We start from the raw sequence: 16,861 nt of genomic DNA on the forward strand, positions 1-16,861 counted from the left end.
GTGACTAAAGTCCTAATTTTTTGTTAACCATTTCTATATATTGGTATAAATTAAAAGATATATGCTTAGCATGCAACATAGTTTCAACTATGAAAAGAAAGCAACCTTTTATTAATGTACAAATTTGATGATTCACAAAGTACTACCTAACTATGCAGATTTGAAGAGCATTAATAAAAAAACCTGAAATAAGTAATATTTTACTATTACTACACAGGAAATGCCACCTTTATTAAAACAAAAGAGTTTATCAATAACTTATTATATGCTACAAGTAGAATACCTAGAGAATATGATGTGTGCTCCTATGATGCTTTAAACAATACCTACAACTGAACAATAGTATATAGTTTTGGACTATTTGTAACAACGGGACAAAATGAATCCTACTAAATTGAAAGAGGAAAAAATGTACTTTTTAATCTGCTAAATACCATAATGTCAAAAATTTTATCATTTTGTTGAAATTTAAGAGCAGACTTTATATTTTCAAACATGACACGTTTATTTTAAATAAATTACCCAAATATTTTAAAGAATTCTGCTTTGTTTTAGGGTGGCATGCTTTAAGAAAAGCTGTTCTTAAATAAATCACTGTATCAGATGACTTGGGAAGCTCAAATAAAACACTATTCTAATATTCCACTTGATTGATGGGCTATACACTAAAATCACATTATTTATTACATTGCATACTTGTTCTTGAAGTAGGTTTTAATAAATATCCCTAATAATTTGTTAGGCATATGCATATATGTAAATATCTTTAATTATTTTAGCTAGTTACTTACTGAGAGCCATGCAAGGGATTCCATGATTCGATGTTCACATCTTTCTAAATGTTTTATCATTTCTCTTGTCAAGTTGGCTTCTGCTTTGATAAAACTTTCAATCACTTTGTAAAAATCAAAGGCTTTTAAATTAAGTACATTCAGAATCCATGGGAAGGACAAATCTGTTCCAGAATCAAGATTCTGAGATGTACTTCCTAAAAATGAAAGAAGAAATGTAACTTAGGTATGAAATGTTAAGCCTTGAACTAGGTATTTTTAGGTTGGACATAGACTTAAAACAGTAGAAAGGCTAAAAAAAAAAAAAAAATCATTTAGGGCAGAATTTTTTATTTTGGAGGCCACTGACTCCTAGGAAATAGGCTTACAAATTTTGGGTGTATGTGCACATTTTTTATTTTTCCTAGAAAGAAGGCTCATAGCTTTCATCAAATTTTCAAAGGTTTAAATACCCTAAAACTTGTATCACAGTTCCTATCAGGTTTAATATTACCCCAGCAAGGCATAAGCATATCCTTTTTAACTCACTCATTAATCCTTTGGGAGGGGTAAGGGGTAGAAGGAAGGGTTATCTAAGGTTTTACTAATTTGATTAGTTAGAAAATGGTATCTCTTTTAAATGTGCATTTCATGGTTATTAATGAGGATTCACAGTTTACCATATTTGTTTACTAATTTAAGTTCCTCTTTTATTAACTGTGTAATTATTATTATTCTTTTGTTTTTGCAAAAATAATACATATTTAAAATTATATTTAAAAAAACAAAAAACCCTAAACACTCATTGAACTTTGTTCTGTGTATCTGGTGGATTCTAGCTCCAGCCTTTGGTCTCATGACCACAGAGTCTACAGTAGAGCTTCCATATCGATAGAGGCTGCTCTTTAATATTCCCTTGGCACTTTACAATCTCATAGGTACTGAAGGGGTTTTAACAGGTACCTTCCCTGGATTCAGTACGCCCAAAATAGGAGCCTAGTGAAATACTATCCCCAAGATGATCTGAAATAATTCAGATAATAAGCCATTTAAATGCCTTATGACCAATTACATTCTTCAGTATATACTAATATAATATATACATTTCTTTTCCTTAACCCTACCCCCAAAAAACACACCACACCTTAGGAAGTCTCTTAACTTCAAATTGAACTAAAATGTTTATTTATTAAAATTTAACTTACTGCTATATGTAGCCATTACAACCTCAAGAGCGCATGCCAACAAAGACTTATGAAAGATGTTGTCATTCAGGAGTTTGCTAAAGGAAACAAAAAAAACATGATTTCAAAGCATTTATTTTTATAAAAAGGAAGACTTTTTTTTTTTTTAACTAAAACTAAAAAACTTACCTAAAGTTTTGAATGGATAATCGTTCTTCTTCCTAAAACACAAAATTTTTTTTTAAAGTTTTTTTAAAAACTAAAACCCTGTCTGTGCCAGCAATGAATTTTTTTCTTTATTATGTTCTTTTTAACTTACCGATTTAAGCATTGATTCCATTACTCGATAATACAATCGGACTCCAAGTTTGTATCGCTACAAACAAAAAAAAAGCATAAGATCCTAATATTTTAAAAAACCATAATTACTAATTTTCTAAAAGTCTTTTCTTGAAACACACTTCTGATTCTTCTTAGGAATAAGGCTACCAGGAGATCACAAAACCTCACTTGTCTAAAACTCAAAAGACTTAAGTATAAAGTGGTGGTTAACATTCCCAATAAATTATCAAGAGGGTATGTTTAGTACATGGTTTTCCTTCACTCCATTTCAGTGTACATCATTCAACAGTTACATATTGTAAGGATATATTATGTGTCCCATACTATTCTAAGCAATTCAAATACCTAATGTAATACTTCTTGTAACTTAGGACACGTATTTTCAAGACAGATGCCCAGACTTAAGAGAACAGTCTCTATCCATATAAGTGAGTAAAACTGGCACAGGCAAAATTCAGACAAACTGACCTTATCAGCAAAAAGTTTTAACCAAATAACAAGTCACCATCAATTCAAAGAATGACCAAATTTAAGCAATATATACATATATGTATATATATACATATAAATATATACGCACATAAAGACCATATTCCTTTGTTCCAAATTATGAGAATGTATTTCATATACAACCAAAAAGAACTTATAAATGTAATTGTTTAAAATATTGATGACATCAAAATATACCCTCACTATGGTGAAATAAATGTGTGTAGTCGATTACAGTTTTTGGTTTTTATATATGACCTCATTAATGCCACACAACAAAGCACAGCAAATATGAAAACTTGAATCTCAGGAAGTTAAATACTATGTCCAAGATCAAACAGCTCATAAATGGTAGAGGCAGAAATAAAGCTAGGCCTGTGACTCCAGAGCCCATATTCTTACCCATTATAGTGGTTTTTTGACTTTCTGAAATAATAATAATAGTAAAAATATCACTCAATAGTAGTATCTCTGAGAAATGACATGTAAACTATAATCCCATCATAGAAGCATATACAAATATGAGTATTTATATATGTGGAAGCAAAAAGTAAATCTACCAAAAGTTAATACTATAAACACTTAAATTATCAAAGATTTTAATTTTTTTCTTACTTGTATTTTTCTAAAATTTCTGTAATTAGCATGTCTACTTTTGTTTTTTATGATGGAGTAGGGAATGGTTTCTCATCAAGTTTCCTATAAACAGCAGCAAACACAGGCGACAGGATAAAGCAACTGCTTTGTATTTAGTTGAACAGATACTGCCTTTAAAATTATTTACCATATGGTGGCATTAATTAAAATGAACTAAAGTTACCTGTAATCCAATTTCAATACATCCTTGTCCCACAGCTCTAGCAAATTTCTCTTTAAAGATGCAGCCAATATCCTTTACTCTCTTCAGGATACTTTCCTTTGGATTCACTGTGCAGTTCTTTAAGAAGAATAAACAGAAATCAACTTTGAGGATATCCTCAATTTAACCAGAATTAACATTTTCTGTTCCATAATGTATGATTTTTAAGTTTCAATTATTTATAAAAATGTGGAAACACTTCTACAATAAGCTGGTGACCACAACTACTAAAAATAAACAAACAACAGAATTTCATTTTTGGATGTTAGTGACCAAAAAACACTGGAGTATAACTAAAAAATCTACTTTCTAAATTTTCTGCTCCTAGAGCTACTGAAGGAGCCCTGGTGGTGCAGTTGTTAAAAGCTCGGCTGCTAACCGAAATGTCATCAGTTTGAACCCACCAGCTGCTCCACAGGAGAAAGATGTGGCAGTTGGTTTCCATAAAGATTTACAGCCTTGGAAACCCTATGGGGCAGTTCTACCCTATCCTACAGGGTCTCTATGAGTCGGGATCTACTCAACGGCAATGGATTTTTGGTTAGAGCTACTGAAGAGTATATTTGTTAGCCCTATCACCCGTCAAAAAGAGCCTCATAATTTTTCTTAAAATATTTCAATTAAGAGTTATACTGGAATGCATGGTAGCTCCCAAAAAGCAAATGAAAGAAGTAAAACTAAAATCTGACCTTGTTATCATTTCCTAATTTAAAATTGTGCTTTGAAAGAGTTAAGAATTGACTAAATCAAATGGAATAACCGGAACAGAAATAATGAGAACGTTCATGCATTGTGAAAAATGAAACCAATGTCACTGAACAATTTGTGTAGAAACTGCTGAAGGGGAACCTGAACTGCTATGTAAACCTTCACCGAAAACACAATAAAATACTATTAAAAAAAAAAAAGAATTAACTAAAACATTTAGCAATGTTTTTGCACATAAGATAGGGACAAAGTTATAAAAGAAGTTCTAATACATACATCATTTGGGGCAGGGGTTACATCAACTTTAACAATTAAAATGCATTGCAAGATGGTGTATTAAAATGCATACTATAATGTATTGAAATATTCTGTAGTTCATATAACGATGTATTAAAATATATCACAAACTTGATTCTTATCAGTTATAACCAAAGATTGATTTTATCTTTTATAAACTTTATAGACCAAATATATTCAAAATATTATACACTAGAAAATAAACTTTCTTAAATTAAAAACATAATTTTCTTTGATATGTGCACAGTCACTCAAAAATTTCACACTCTAGAATATCAATAATTCTATTAACCAGAAAGAAAATAGCGTGCAAGACTTAGAAACAGTAACTAAGAAACATTTCCTGTCATAAAATCTTGTTGCCACAACAGCCACTAAAGCTTCTAAGATTTTACTTGCACACAAAAGGGAAGATGACTAATTTAAAACATGATGAAACCTGAACTAATAAAGAAACAATAACAAGGAAAAACTTAATGATCTTCAATACATGCCCACTCTGAGACAGCCAATTTGTAGTCCACAGAAAACTTTGAAGTTAAGTTGTTAAGCTTAATTTAAACTTAAGTTAAGCTTTAAACTGAGTTCCAGAGAATGTCTTTGAGGGAGAATTTTTCTGCCCACCTAAAACAGTTCAAAATTAAGAAAGAGCTCCTACATACTGCAAAAGTTGGGAGGAAGTATTCAAAACAATATTTGAGAAAAGAGAGATTATGATTCCTTTAACTTTGATCATTATCCTTGCTAAAAGATTTCAGTAACTGTGTAGACTTTTTTTTGTTAAATATTCCATACTACAGATAACCCACAAACAAAAATAACTTTATGTAAGTTGGATAAACAAAATCAGTTTTGAGCCAACACAATTAGGAATATGATGAGAGAAACTAATTTGCTAATTCCTCCAGGGGAACATAAGCAAGAAGATGGCAAGAAAACATGGCATAATTACAAACACACTTTGGTAGTAAATGAATCGTTAATAAATACAGAAGACACATAGCTACTGGAACAAAGCCAGATTTTAATGTCTCCTGACCCTATCTGATTGTCCTGGTTGAGCATTTCAGTGAGTTTAACTATGGACTGAAGCAGCAAGCAGGCAATATATATGCCAGTTCTCATTCTCTTTTCTCTTTTTTTCTGTGGGTGGGGAGTGGCAGGGAGAACACTGAGGTCTTCAGATAGCAAACTCAGGGTCTATCGAGAGTTGCAAACTGCAATGCGCACAGCGTCAAGCAACTAATGTGAATGAGAATGGGCTAGATATAGGATAAAAGGGACTGTAGGAACATGACAACGCTAAATTCTGTCTAAATGCATTCAGATTACTATTATTTTTACAACATCATGGCCTAAAAACAAAACACACCTCATTACAATGTACTGGATCTCAGTACAGATGCCAGTTTGCAACCCCTGCTTTAGATGAATGGCTCGTCTTCATAAAATGGAAAGGGGCCAGTCAAACATCGCCACTATTCACTACAAATGATATCAAGGGATCACATTTTAGACAGTCACTAACTGTAAGAGAAATGAAGGCCTTCTAACTATAGATGGAGTTCCTAACTAACTTTGCATTCTTATCTCCCTTCTAAGAATAGACTTGCTTCAAGTTGGTTGCATTTTCCCACACCCGAGAAATGTAAAAATCTTCAAATCAGACTTGTTTCCCTTTGGAGCAGCATAAATGAGGTAACACGCTGATTTTATATGTCATCTCAGATATCAAAAGAAAACAAAACAGAAAATCCGAGAGCACTAATTTTAGTAAAAACTCCAATTTTAAAAACAAACATAAAACATCCACCTTTGAGTTGCTAAAAAATGTGTAATATACCTTTGAAGTATGTTGATGAAAATTCAGTAAATTTTCACAATTTCTTCAGTCATAAAATAAGTCACATACTTTATAACTTTATCAATTTTATGGAATAATATAAATACTAAGTCAGAAATGGATATAGATAAATCTGATTATACGAAAACAAAAATTTTTGCATGGCAAAGACACCATAAAGCAAATTAAAAACACAAATAACAAACTGAGAAAAAGTTAACAACTTATAACACAAACAAAGGACTAATATCCCTAATTATTCTATGATATATTCTAAACACAGAGAGAAAAAAAAACCCAACAACCCTATGAAAAAATGGGCAGAGAAATGAACACAGTTTTCAGAAAAAGAAATGCAGATGGATTTGAACCATTTTAAATAATGCTTATGACCTCACTTACAGTAAAAATATAGTTTAAAATTACACTGGGAAATCATTTCTCAGCTGAGAGACTGGGGAAAATTCCAACGTATGACAACGTCCTCTGCTGATGAGGTGTGGGGCAATAAGCACTGTCATGTGTCGCTGGTGGATTACAAAATGATGCAAGACTAACAGAGGGAATTTGGCAATATCTAGCAAAATAACATAAGCATTTACCGTTTTTAACCAAAAATCTCACTTCTAGGAATTTATTCCCAAATACACTTGGGGAAAAAAGGCACAAGGCTATTCTCTGTATGACTATTTTTAACACTTATAATAGCAAAAATCTAGAAACAACCCAAATGTTCATCAACAAGAAACTGGTTTAAAAAATTATGATACAAACACAAGGCAGTACTATGGGGTACTAGATAGAGAAGAGTGTGATTATACTACCCCACTGCTGTTGAGTCGATTCTGACTCATAGTGACCCTACAGGACAGAGCAGAACTGCCCCACAGGGTTTCTAAGGAGCGGCTGGTGGATTTGAACTGCCTACCTTCAGCCAAGCTCTTGACCACTGTGTCACCGGGGCTCCAAACAAATGTGGAAGGAGATATGTGTACATGTTTATGTATACACACTAGGTAGTACAAACCATTTGGACTTGACTGCTAACCTAATGGTTGGTGGTTCAAATCCACCCATCAGTACTGTGGAGGAAAAGGCCTGGTGATCTGCTTCTGTTAAGATTATAGACAAGAAAACCCTATGGAACAGTTCTCTCTGTAATGCAGGAGGTTGCCATGAGTCAGAATTGAATCAATGGCAACTAACAACAACAACACATCACATATAAAGGCACACACACACTTACATTAAGAAAAAAAATTAAAAACAAAAACAAAAAAACAGACTGGTCATACAGAGCAAAATATGGGAAGGGAAGTAATAGGATGAAAGGGACTTGGAAAGAAATCTTTGAATATATTCTATTTTGTATATTTGATCTTTAGAACTATGTAATGTTTTGTATAACATTAAGATAAAATTATATAAATAAAAATGCAATTTTGAAAAAGCATTAAAAAAAAATGAAACAAATGAATCAAGATTGTCATTTAGCTGGTGGCATAACCATGCCAAAAGAAATTTTCAAAGTGACTTGAAAACCCAGCAATTTGACTATGTATCTCTAGTAAGATATATCCTAAGGAGCAAAGGAAAAAAATGGTAAAAAACAAAAAAATCAAAAATGGTTTCCAGTAATTATATTGTTATTGGTGGTATTAGTATTATTCTACAGCTGTTGTGTGGAATGATGTTCTAATTCTATCATTCTAAGATTCTTGGCATGGGAGAAAGATACAGATGTCAGATAGATGAAGTTAATTTAAAAACTCTATAACTCTATATTTGAAATGAAAGTATTAGTTTGAACTCATGATAATTTTTAACATTTAATTTTTTTATTTTAAGATAATCTCAGACTTACAGAAGAGTTGCAAAAGTAGTAGAGCGTTCCCTATACCCTTCACCAAGCTTCCCCTTATGTTAATGTTAGAACATTTATCAAAAATAAGAAATTAACCTTGTTACAGTACTATCAACCAAAATACAGAACATATTCAAATTCCACAAGTTTTCAAACTAATCTACTTTCTATAGTCCAGGATCCAATACAGTATCCTACACTGCATTTAGATGTCATGTCTCTGAAGGCTTCTCCAATTTGGGTCAGTTCCTCAGTCGCTCCTTGTTTTTTCATGACTTTGAACATTTCAAAACCACTAGTTAGTTATTTTGTAGACTGTTCCTCAGTCTGAGTTCATCTAGTGTTTTCTTATTAGACTGAGATTATGAATTATTAAAAACTCATGATAATTTTGTCTTAAAATTTATTTTCTGTTTTCTCAACTCAAAAAGTCAAACCAGAAAGAGAGAGTCACTCCTTAGGGGGCATTGAGCTTCTGTGAAGGGTGATTAAAAAAATGTGGAAGTGGGTAGTAGTGATGGTTGCACAACATGATGCCATAATTAATGTCGCTGATATGTACGTGTAAACAATGTTGAGATGGCAAATATTTTGTTATATATATACTTACCACAATTAAAAAAAAAAAAAAAAAGCCTACCCAGTAGTAGTGAGTACTATTAACATCTAATAGTAAGATAAAGAAACTTTTCTCACTTAAAGGTGTGAAGGCTCTTTAGAGAAATAACCATTCCTGGTCTGAGATAGGAAATGTACAGCATGAGCTTTGAAAAATGTGCTCAACCAAAGACACCATCAGATATACCTAAGGTCAGGTCAGAAGTACTTAGAAGCCTAATTAAAGAGGCTTGCATTTGTTAGAGATGGGACAATTTGAACATATGTAACAATAATAACTACAATGGATTGAAACATATTAAATATGTTGAAATCCACAGGTTAATAATAATATTGAAAGCTTAGGGGGCAGTGAGTTTATGTTAACAGGGGAGGAACAACTCAGAAAAGGAGGCTGATAATGGATGTATAACATGAAGAATATAATCAATGTCACTGAATGTACATGTAGAAACAGTTGAATTGGTGTATGTTTTGCTGTGTATATTCTCAACAACAACAAAATAAAAAGAGAGGGAAAAAAAAAAAAGAAAAACAGTAAGAAGGAGAAGAAGAAAAAACTAAAACAAAAGACCAAACAAAAACCTAGTTAGTCACCACTGGAGCATGCTAGAAAATCAATTCATTATTTTGAAAGCAGGCTAATAAACTAAACTTTTATCCTACCTTTCCTATATGCACTATATCTCTGAGAAATCAAATAGTAGATGAGAGTAAGTTATCTAAATAGGCATTCCAACTAATAAAGAAGGAATGATAGAATTGGAATATTACTATTTAAAATCTCTAATAAATTAACGGAGGCCTGGTTGCACAGTGGTTATAATTAGTTCCTACAAATAGAATGTGGTTAAGAGCTCATATAGCCACAACAATGAACTCACACATCAACGATCATGAAGACACACAGGACTGGGCAACATTTCATTCTGTTATACGAAAGGTCACCATGAGCTGGAGCTGACTCAGTAACAACTAACAACAACAACAATAATAAACCGATAGATTGAGGCCTCAAGCACAAACAGCTGCTAACATCACAAGACACACCAGACACAACATGCCTCCTGGTAGAAGAATACAATGCAATCTATGAAGTAATCATACCAAAAAAAAAAAAAATCTGTATCTGACCAAAATTCTAGATCCAACAGCCAATGCAGGAAATACAGAGGACAAAGAAACATATCAAAGAACATTAGAGGAGATATAATCAGCAAAATCCAAAACGTAGGTTTCTTCACACTAGTTTCTTCTAAAAATAGTTGAAAAAAAGAGAGAGAAAGACAAATGGGGTGGGGGGCAATCTAGAGATTAAGAGTTTTAAGAAACAGAGCAACCAATAGCATCACCTTTTTGGACCCTGAACAAACTAATACATATGTGTCATATATGTAGTACACGTGAATATGATGCATAGCTGTAACATTAATGAGATCATTGGTAATTTGAATAATTGGATATTTGATAATATAAGAAATTACTATTTTTTCTTTTTGGGGGTGTATGATATTGGTATTGTGTTTTCTTTTTTTAGAAAGAGTTACTTTCTTTTAGAGTTAAATATTGAGATACTTACAAGTGTAACGATCAGATGTCTCAATTGGCTTCAAAATAATATGGAGAGGTGAGTGGGAGTATAGATGAAATATGAGTTGATAACCACTGAAGCTGGGTAATGTGTACTACGGTGCGACGGATCACTTTCGTGTGGCCTTTCTAGCCATGGTCTTGTAACTCCTCCCCAAGTAACTGGGCAGGACTGTGTGATAGGGTAATTGTGGTCCACTAAAGGGACTGGTTAGTTTTGTCATCCCTCTGGGCTTGAACTGAGCCACCTCAGAGACAGGAAAGAAAAAAGATCCCAACACCACCAAGGAAGAACAGCCAGGAGCCAGCACATCCTTTGGACCTGGGATCCCTGCGCCGAGAAGCTCCTGGAAGCAGGAGACTGAGAGAGCGAGCGAGCTGTAACCCTGAAGACAGTGAGAAGTGGTAGCAGGAGAGACCCAGCAGCAGAGACCCAATAGCAGGGAGACAGCATGGTGGGCTTCCCAGCCCATGGAGAGAGAAAGCTGAGTGCCTTCCGGCAGAGGTCGAGGGCCAAGGAGAGGCGTGCCTGTGAGGACAGCTGGGAAGAGGCTGTCCTGATGGAAGAGCTGTAACCTGAGTGTTCCTGAGCCTGAATTATAACATGTTACTTCCCTAACAAACCCTATAATCATGAATATTGTCTGTGAGTTCTGTGTGGCCATTGCAATGAATTGTTGAACCCAGCAGAGAAGTAGAGTGCCGTGGGAGGGATGGTTGGTGCCAGAATTGGTAAAGAAGGCAGAGAGAGGAGGCATGTCTGACCTCTGCCTCATGGGAATCAGCCTTGGGCTACTGATCTTGATTTTCCTTCCCCCAATGAAGTTAAAGGAGGTCAGACACTGCCCCCATGCCGTTTTTACATGTACTGAGGCTTCATTATATAGTCTCCTTACTTTTACATGTGTTTCACATTTTCCACCATGAAAAGACTTTTTTTAGAAAAGAAAACAGAATCAAAGAAAGGCAATACAACCCTATAGGACAGAGTAGAACTTCCCCATAGGCTTTTCAAGTCTGTAAATCCTTACAGAAGCAGAATGCCACATCTTTCTCCTGTGGAGGAGCTGGTGGGTTTGAACTGTCAACTTTTTGGTTGACAGCTGAGTGCTTAACCACTGTGCCACTAGGGCTCAATGGCTGATAATGTTCAGAATTCTCAGATGAAGGAATCAGAACAAATGCAAAACAGCGTAAATAAAATGACATCCACACCTAGTCCAACTATAAAACATTGCATTCAAAGAAAAGATCTTAAAAACAGCCAGAGTCAAAGATAGATTAACTACAGAGGAATAACAGGTTGACAGACAACTTCTTAACAGCAACAATGAGGGCCAGGAAGCACTAAGATTAAAAAAAAAAAAAAAAAATCCTGTTGCCATTGAATCAATTCTGACTCATAGTGACCCTGTATGACAGAGCAGAACTGCCCCATAGGGTTTCCAAGGAGTGGCTGGGGGATTCAAACTGCCAACCTTCTGGTTAACAGCCAAGCTCTTAATCACTAAGCCATCAGTGATCCAGTAAGACAGTATCTTTAAATTTCTAAGAGAAAGTAAATGTCAACCTAGAATTGAACATTCAGGTAAACTATCTTACAAAAATAAGGACAGAGATATTTTCAGACAAGAAAAGAAACAAACAAAAAACCTTGTAAGTCACTCCACATAGACCCTTGCTAAAGGAATTATTAAAGAATGTATTTGAAGAAAAAAGAAAATGATCTCAGGAGTGAGGTTTAAGTTGCATGAAAGAATAGTAAGCAAGGTAACTGGTAAACATGAATAAATCTAAAAACAACACTGACTAAATAAAACAATAATAATATCTAATTTGGGGGCTTTAAAAAAGCAAGAAATAAAATAAAGGGCAACAACATGCTGGATGGGAAGTAGGTGTTTAAATAAATACTCAATATGTTAACTTCTAATTTCAAATATCTTCACCAAGATATCATCACAAATAATATTTTACTAATGGCTTACATTAAAATAGGAAATCAGATTTTCTGATGGTTGATCACTTGCTGAATTTAAGATCATCATTAATTGCTGAATAGTATTCATAACAGTCCTAAAGAAAACAAACAGAAAGAAGTGTTAAGCAATGAAGGAAACAAATAAAATGTATTTATTCCACAAGTTAAACATATCTCCAAACTCACTGTCTACTCTTTATCTTTAAGAAGTTTGCTTAAACAAGACTTTACAAAATTCTCAGTGTATTGCTGATAACAAAGAATTATATTTTATTTCAATCTTTAAGATGTATTCATAATTAGTAAGTTTATGATTATAAAAGTGGACACTTATTTACTAATGAAACCATATATCCATAAAGCATTAACTGGTCAAACTAATGAGATTATTTTCAGGAGAAAATACATAAACTGACAACAAAATGGTATTCTTTCAGCGGCGGGGCCAAGATGGCAGAGTACTCAGATGGCTTTCTATACCCCTCTTACAACAAAGACCTGGAAAAACAAGTGATTTGATTGTATATGAATATCTAGGAGCCCTGAACAAGGCAAAGCTGAGGAATCGGACTAAGTGGCCGGGGGAGAGGGAGACGGTTCTGACGAAGCGAGAAGTGCCAGACCAGACTCGCTTGGCTGGAGCCCCAACTCATCAGCCCCAACTGGGTCTGACATATGCAGTGAAGCAGGCAACAGCTCTGCACGCACGCTCGGGAGGCAGTGTCCACATCGAGAGAGATCTGGCAGCAGAGATTCTACTTGGACACTCCAAACCAGTGAAAAGCAGCTCCCAAGTGGCTAAAGATAAGTACATGCGTGCGGCCTTTCGCAGAGATTTAAAAAAGAAAAAAAAGCCCATTTGGGAAAAACCTCTCTCCCTTTTACATCCTCCCTCCCAGCTCTGCACCGGTCCGGCCTTCCAAAGTCTGAGTCCACTGGGCCGGAAGTAGATCCCAAAAGGCACCCTGACCCATTTTCCTGGCCTTAGAGAGGGAACAAATAAGCTACTGGCTCCCCTAAGCCAGGAACTCAGGGTCGGCACAGCTCCTTTGCTAGGCACAGGCATAAGGGGTCTACAGACTTTGAGTGCCTTACACCCCTGTATAGACCTGTAGGGAACCATCTCAACAGCGTAAGCCCTCACTAGCAGAGTACAACAGGGTAAACATCTGAAGTCTAACTTCAACTGTTTCAGCTGTGAAGTGGCAGATTTGTGATCCTCGACACAGCCCTGCCCTTTGAGCAGGCACCTTTACTGATCCGCACCAGGGGTTTGAGGAATCTTGACTCCACCTATGCCACATAGTCACCTGCTACAGGGGTCCAAGAATAAGTGGTGCCCTCGAGTCTTTACAGCCAACAGAGTGGGGTGCTCATAGTCCGGCTGCAAAACTCACCTACCTACTCGCTCTAGGGAATAGGGACATGCTTTCCTTTCAGACTCTCAGGGGCAGTCGTCAGCCCCCTGCCTGGCTCAGTGCGTGACCCCTACTTCAGCCAGATACTTGTGCCTACACCAATCACCCATGCCTCTAACTGTAGGTGAGAGCCTACACCACACACTTGATGTCTGACTACCTGGACACCTGAGCTGAACCCATACAGGAAAATTTAACGGACTCCTGTGTGCTCATACTTAGATACAGAACTAACTACTTGGTGACAGGACATTAGAGCTTCAAAGGCATCAATAATCAAACTAGCGCATATGAGCAGCCTATTTGGGCATATTAAAACAAAATAAAACAAGAAGCTAGGACTCACTAAATAAATATAAAATAAAATTATAATAACTTATTGATGGCTCAGAGACAACAGTCAATATCAAATCACATAAAGACGCAGTCCATGATGGCTTCAGCAAGCTCCCAAAATAAAGAAATCAATAAATTCTCTGGAGGAAGAGAATTCCTTGGAATTACCAGAGGCAGAATACGAAAGATTAACATACAGAACTCTTCTAGAAATTAGAAAGGAAATTCTTCCAAATGCAGAAACATCCAAAGAAGACACAGACAAAGTAGTAGAGGAACTTAAAGAAGTTATTCAAGAACATAATGACAAATATAACAGGCTGCAAGAATCCACAGAGAGACAGCAATCAGAAATCCAGAAGATTAATAATAAAATTTCAGAATTAGACAACTGAATAGAAAGTCATAGGAGCATAATTGAGGCAGTAGAAGTTAGAATTAGTGACACTGAAGATAAAGCACTTGATGCCAACTTATTTGAAGAAAAATCAGATAAAAGAATTAAAAAGAATGAAGAAACTCTAAGGCTTATGTGGGACTCTATCAAGAGAAATAATCTATGAGTGACTGGAGTACCAGAACGGGGGAGATAACAGAAAATACAGAGAAAATTGTTGAAGATTTGTTGACCGAAAACTTCCCTGATATCATGAAGGTTGAGAAGATATCTATCCAAGATGCTCATCAAACCCCACATATGGTAGATCCCAAAAGAAAGTCACCAAGACATATTATAATCAAAATTACCAAAACCAAAGATAAAGAGGGAATTTTAAGAGAGGCTAGGGATAAAAGAAAAGTCATCTACAAAGGAGAGTCAATTAGAATAAGCTCGGACTACTCAGCAGAAACCATGCAGGCAAGAAGGCAATGGGATGACATATATAAAGCCTTGAAGGAAAATAACTGTCAGCCAAGAATTATATATCCAGCAAAACTGTCTCTCAAATATGATGGCGAAATTAGGGCATTTCGAGACAAACAGAAGTTTAGGGAATTTGCAAAAACCAAACCAAAATTACAAGAAATACTAAAGGGAGTCCTACGATTAGATAATCAATAACATCAGATAACAATGCAAGACTAGAACACAGGACAGAGCAACCAGATATTGACTCAGATAGGGAAGTCAAAAATACATCAAAGCTAAAATATTGAAAACAGGGAAACAGAGATATCAATATGTAAAAAGGACAATATTAAAAGAAAAAAGAGAGACTTAAAAAATGCAGACATAGATTTTTCATATGGAGAGGAAGTCAATGTGATATAAAGAAATAAAAGACTGGTATAAACTTAGAAAAATAGGGGTAAATATTAAGGTAACCACATAAGGAATCTAACAATCCTACAAATCAAAAGAAAAAAGTAGAAAAATACAAAGACTCAGCAAACACAAAATCTACAACAATGAAAAAGATGAAAAAAAAAATACATAAAGAAAAACGACTCAGCACAGAAAATTAAGGGGAACAAACAAAATGTGAAACAACACACAAAAAGAGACATCAGGATGACAGCACTAAACTCATACCTATCAATAATTACACTGAATGGAAACAGACTTAATGCACCAATAAAGAGACAGAGAGTGGCAGATTGGATAAAAAAAAACCATGATCTATCTATAAGCTGCCTACAAGAGACACACCTTAGACTAAAAGACACAAACAGGCTAAAACTCAAAGGATGGAAAAAAATATATCAAGCAAACAACACTCAAAAAAGAGCAAGAGTGGCAATATTAATCTCTGACAAAATAGACTTTAAAGTAAAATCTACCACAAAGGATAAGGAAGGACACTATATAATGATTAAAGGGTCAATACACCAGGAGGACATAACTATAATAAATATTTACGCACCCAACAACAGGGCTTCAAACTACATAAAACAAACTCTAACAGCCCTGAAAAGAGAAATAGACAGCTGCACAATAGTAGTAGGAGACTTCAACATGCCACTTTCTGTGAAGGAGAAAACATCCAGAAAGAAGCTCAACAAAGACACAGAAGAGCTAAATGCTACAATCAACCAACTTGATCTCACGGACGTATACCGAACACTGCACCCAACAGCAGCCAAGTATACTTTCTTTTCCAACGCACATGGAACATTCTCCAGAATAGACCACATATTAGGCCATAAAGCAAGCTTTAACAAAATCCAAACCATCGAAATATTAAAAAGCATCTTTTCTGACCATAAAGCCATAAAAGTAGAAATCAACAACACAAAAAGCAAGGAAAAACCAATCAAACACATGGAAACTGAACAACACCTTGCTCAAAAACTACTGGGTTACAGAATAAATTCAGGATGGAATAAAGAAATTCATAGAATCAAACGAGAATGAAAACACATCCTACCAGAACCCTTGGGAGACTGCAAAAGCAGTGCTCAGAGGTCAGTTTATAGCAATAAATGCACACATCCAAAAAGAAGAAGGGGCCATAATCAAAACATTAACCCTACAACTCGAACAAGTAGAAAGAGAGCAGCAAAAAAAGCCCACAGGTGCCAGAGGGAAGGAAATAATAAGAATTAGAGCAGAATTAAATG

General features: G+C 35.0%; 1 protein-coding gene across 3 annotated transcripts in view; it reads right to left on the bottom strand.

Annotated features, from left to right (window-relative positions):
• Positions 1 to 16,861, bottom strand: part of RB1 (RB transcriptional corepressor 1) — a 190,729-nt gene that overhangs the window by 83,664 nt on the left and 90,204 nt on the right. For all 3 annotated transcript variants that reach the window (XM_004376579.3, XM_023731571.1, XM_023731570.1), the window contains 6 exons: positions 12,553 to 12,640; positions 3,606 to 3,722; positions 2,274 to 2,330; positions 2,144 to 2,175; positions 1,976 to 2,052; positions 792 to 988 (listed from right to left, as the gene is read on the bottom strand). In XM_004376579.3, the coding sequence (XP_004376636.1) occupies positions 792 to 988; positions 1,976 to 2,052; positions 2,144 to 2,175; positions 2,274 to 2,330; positions 3,606 to 3,722; positions 12,553 to 12,640 (568 nt within the window). The remainder of the gene's footprint in view (positions 1 to 791; positions 989 to 1,975; positions 2,053 to 2,143; positions 2,176 to 2,273; positions 2,331 to 3,605; positions 3,723 to 12,552; positions 12,641 to 16,861) is intronic.

The sequence above is a fragment of the Trichechus manatus genome, unplaced genomic scaffold, assembly GCF_000243295.1.
Source record: "Trichechus manatus latirostris isolate Lorelei unplaced genomic scaffold, TriManLat1.0 scaffold00044, whole genome shotgun sequence".
Taxonomy (NCBI): domain Eukaryota; kingdom Metazoa; phylum Chordata; class Mammalia; order Sirenia; family Trichechidae; genus Trichechus; species Trichechus manatus.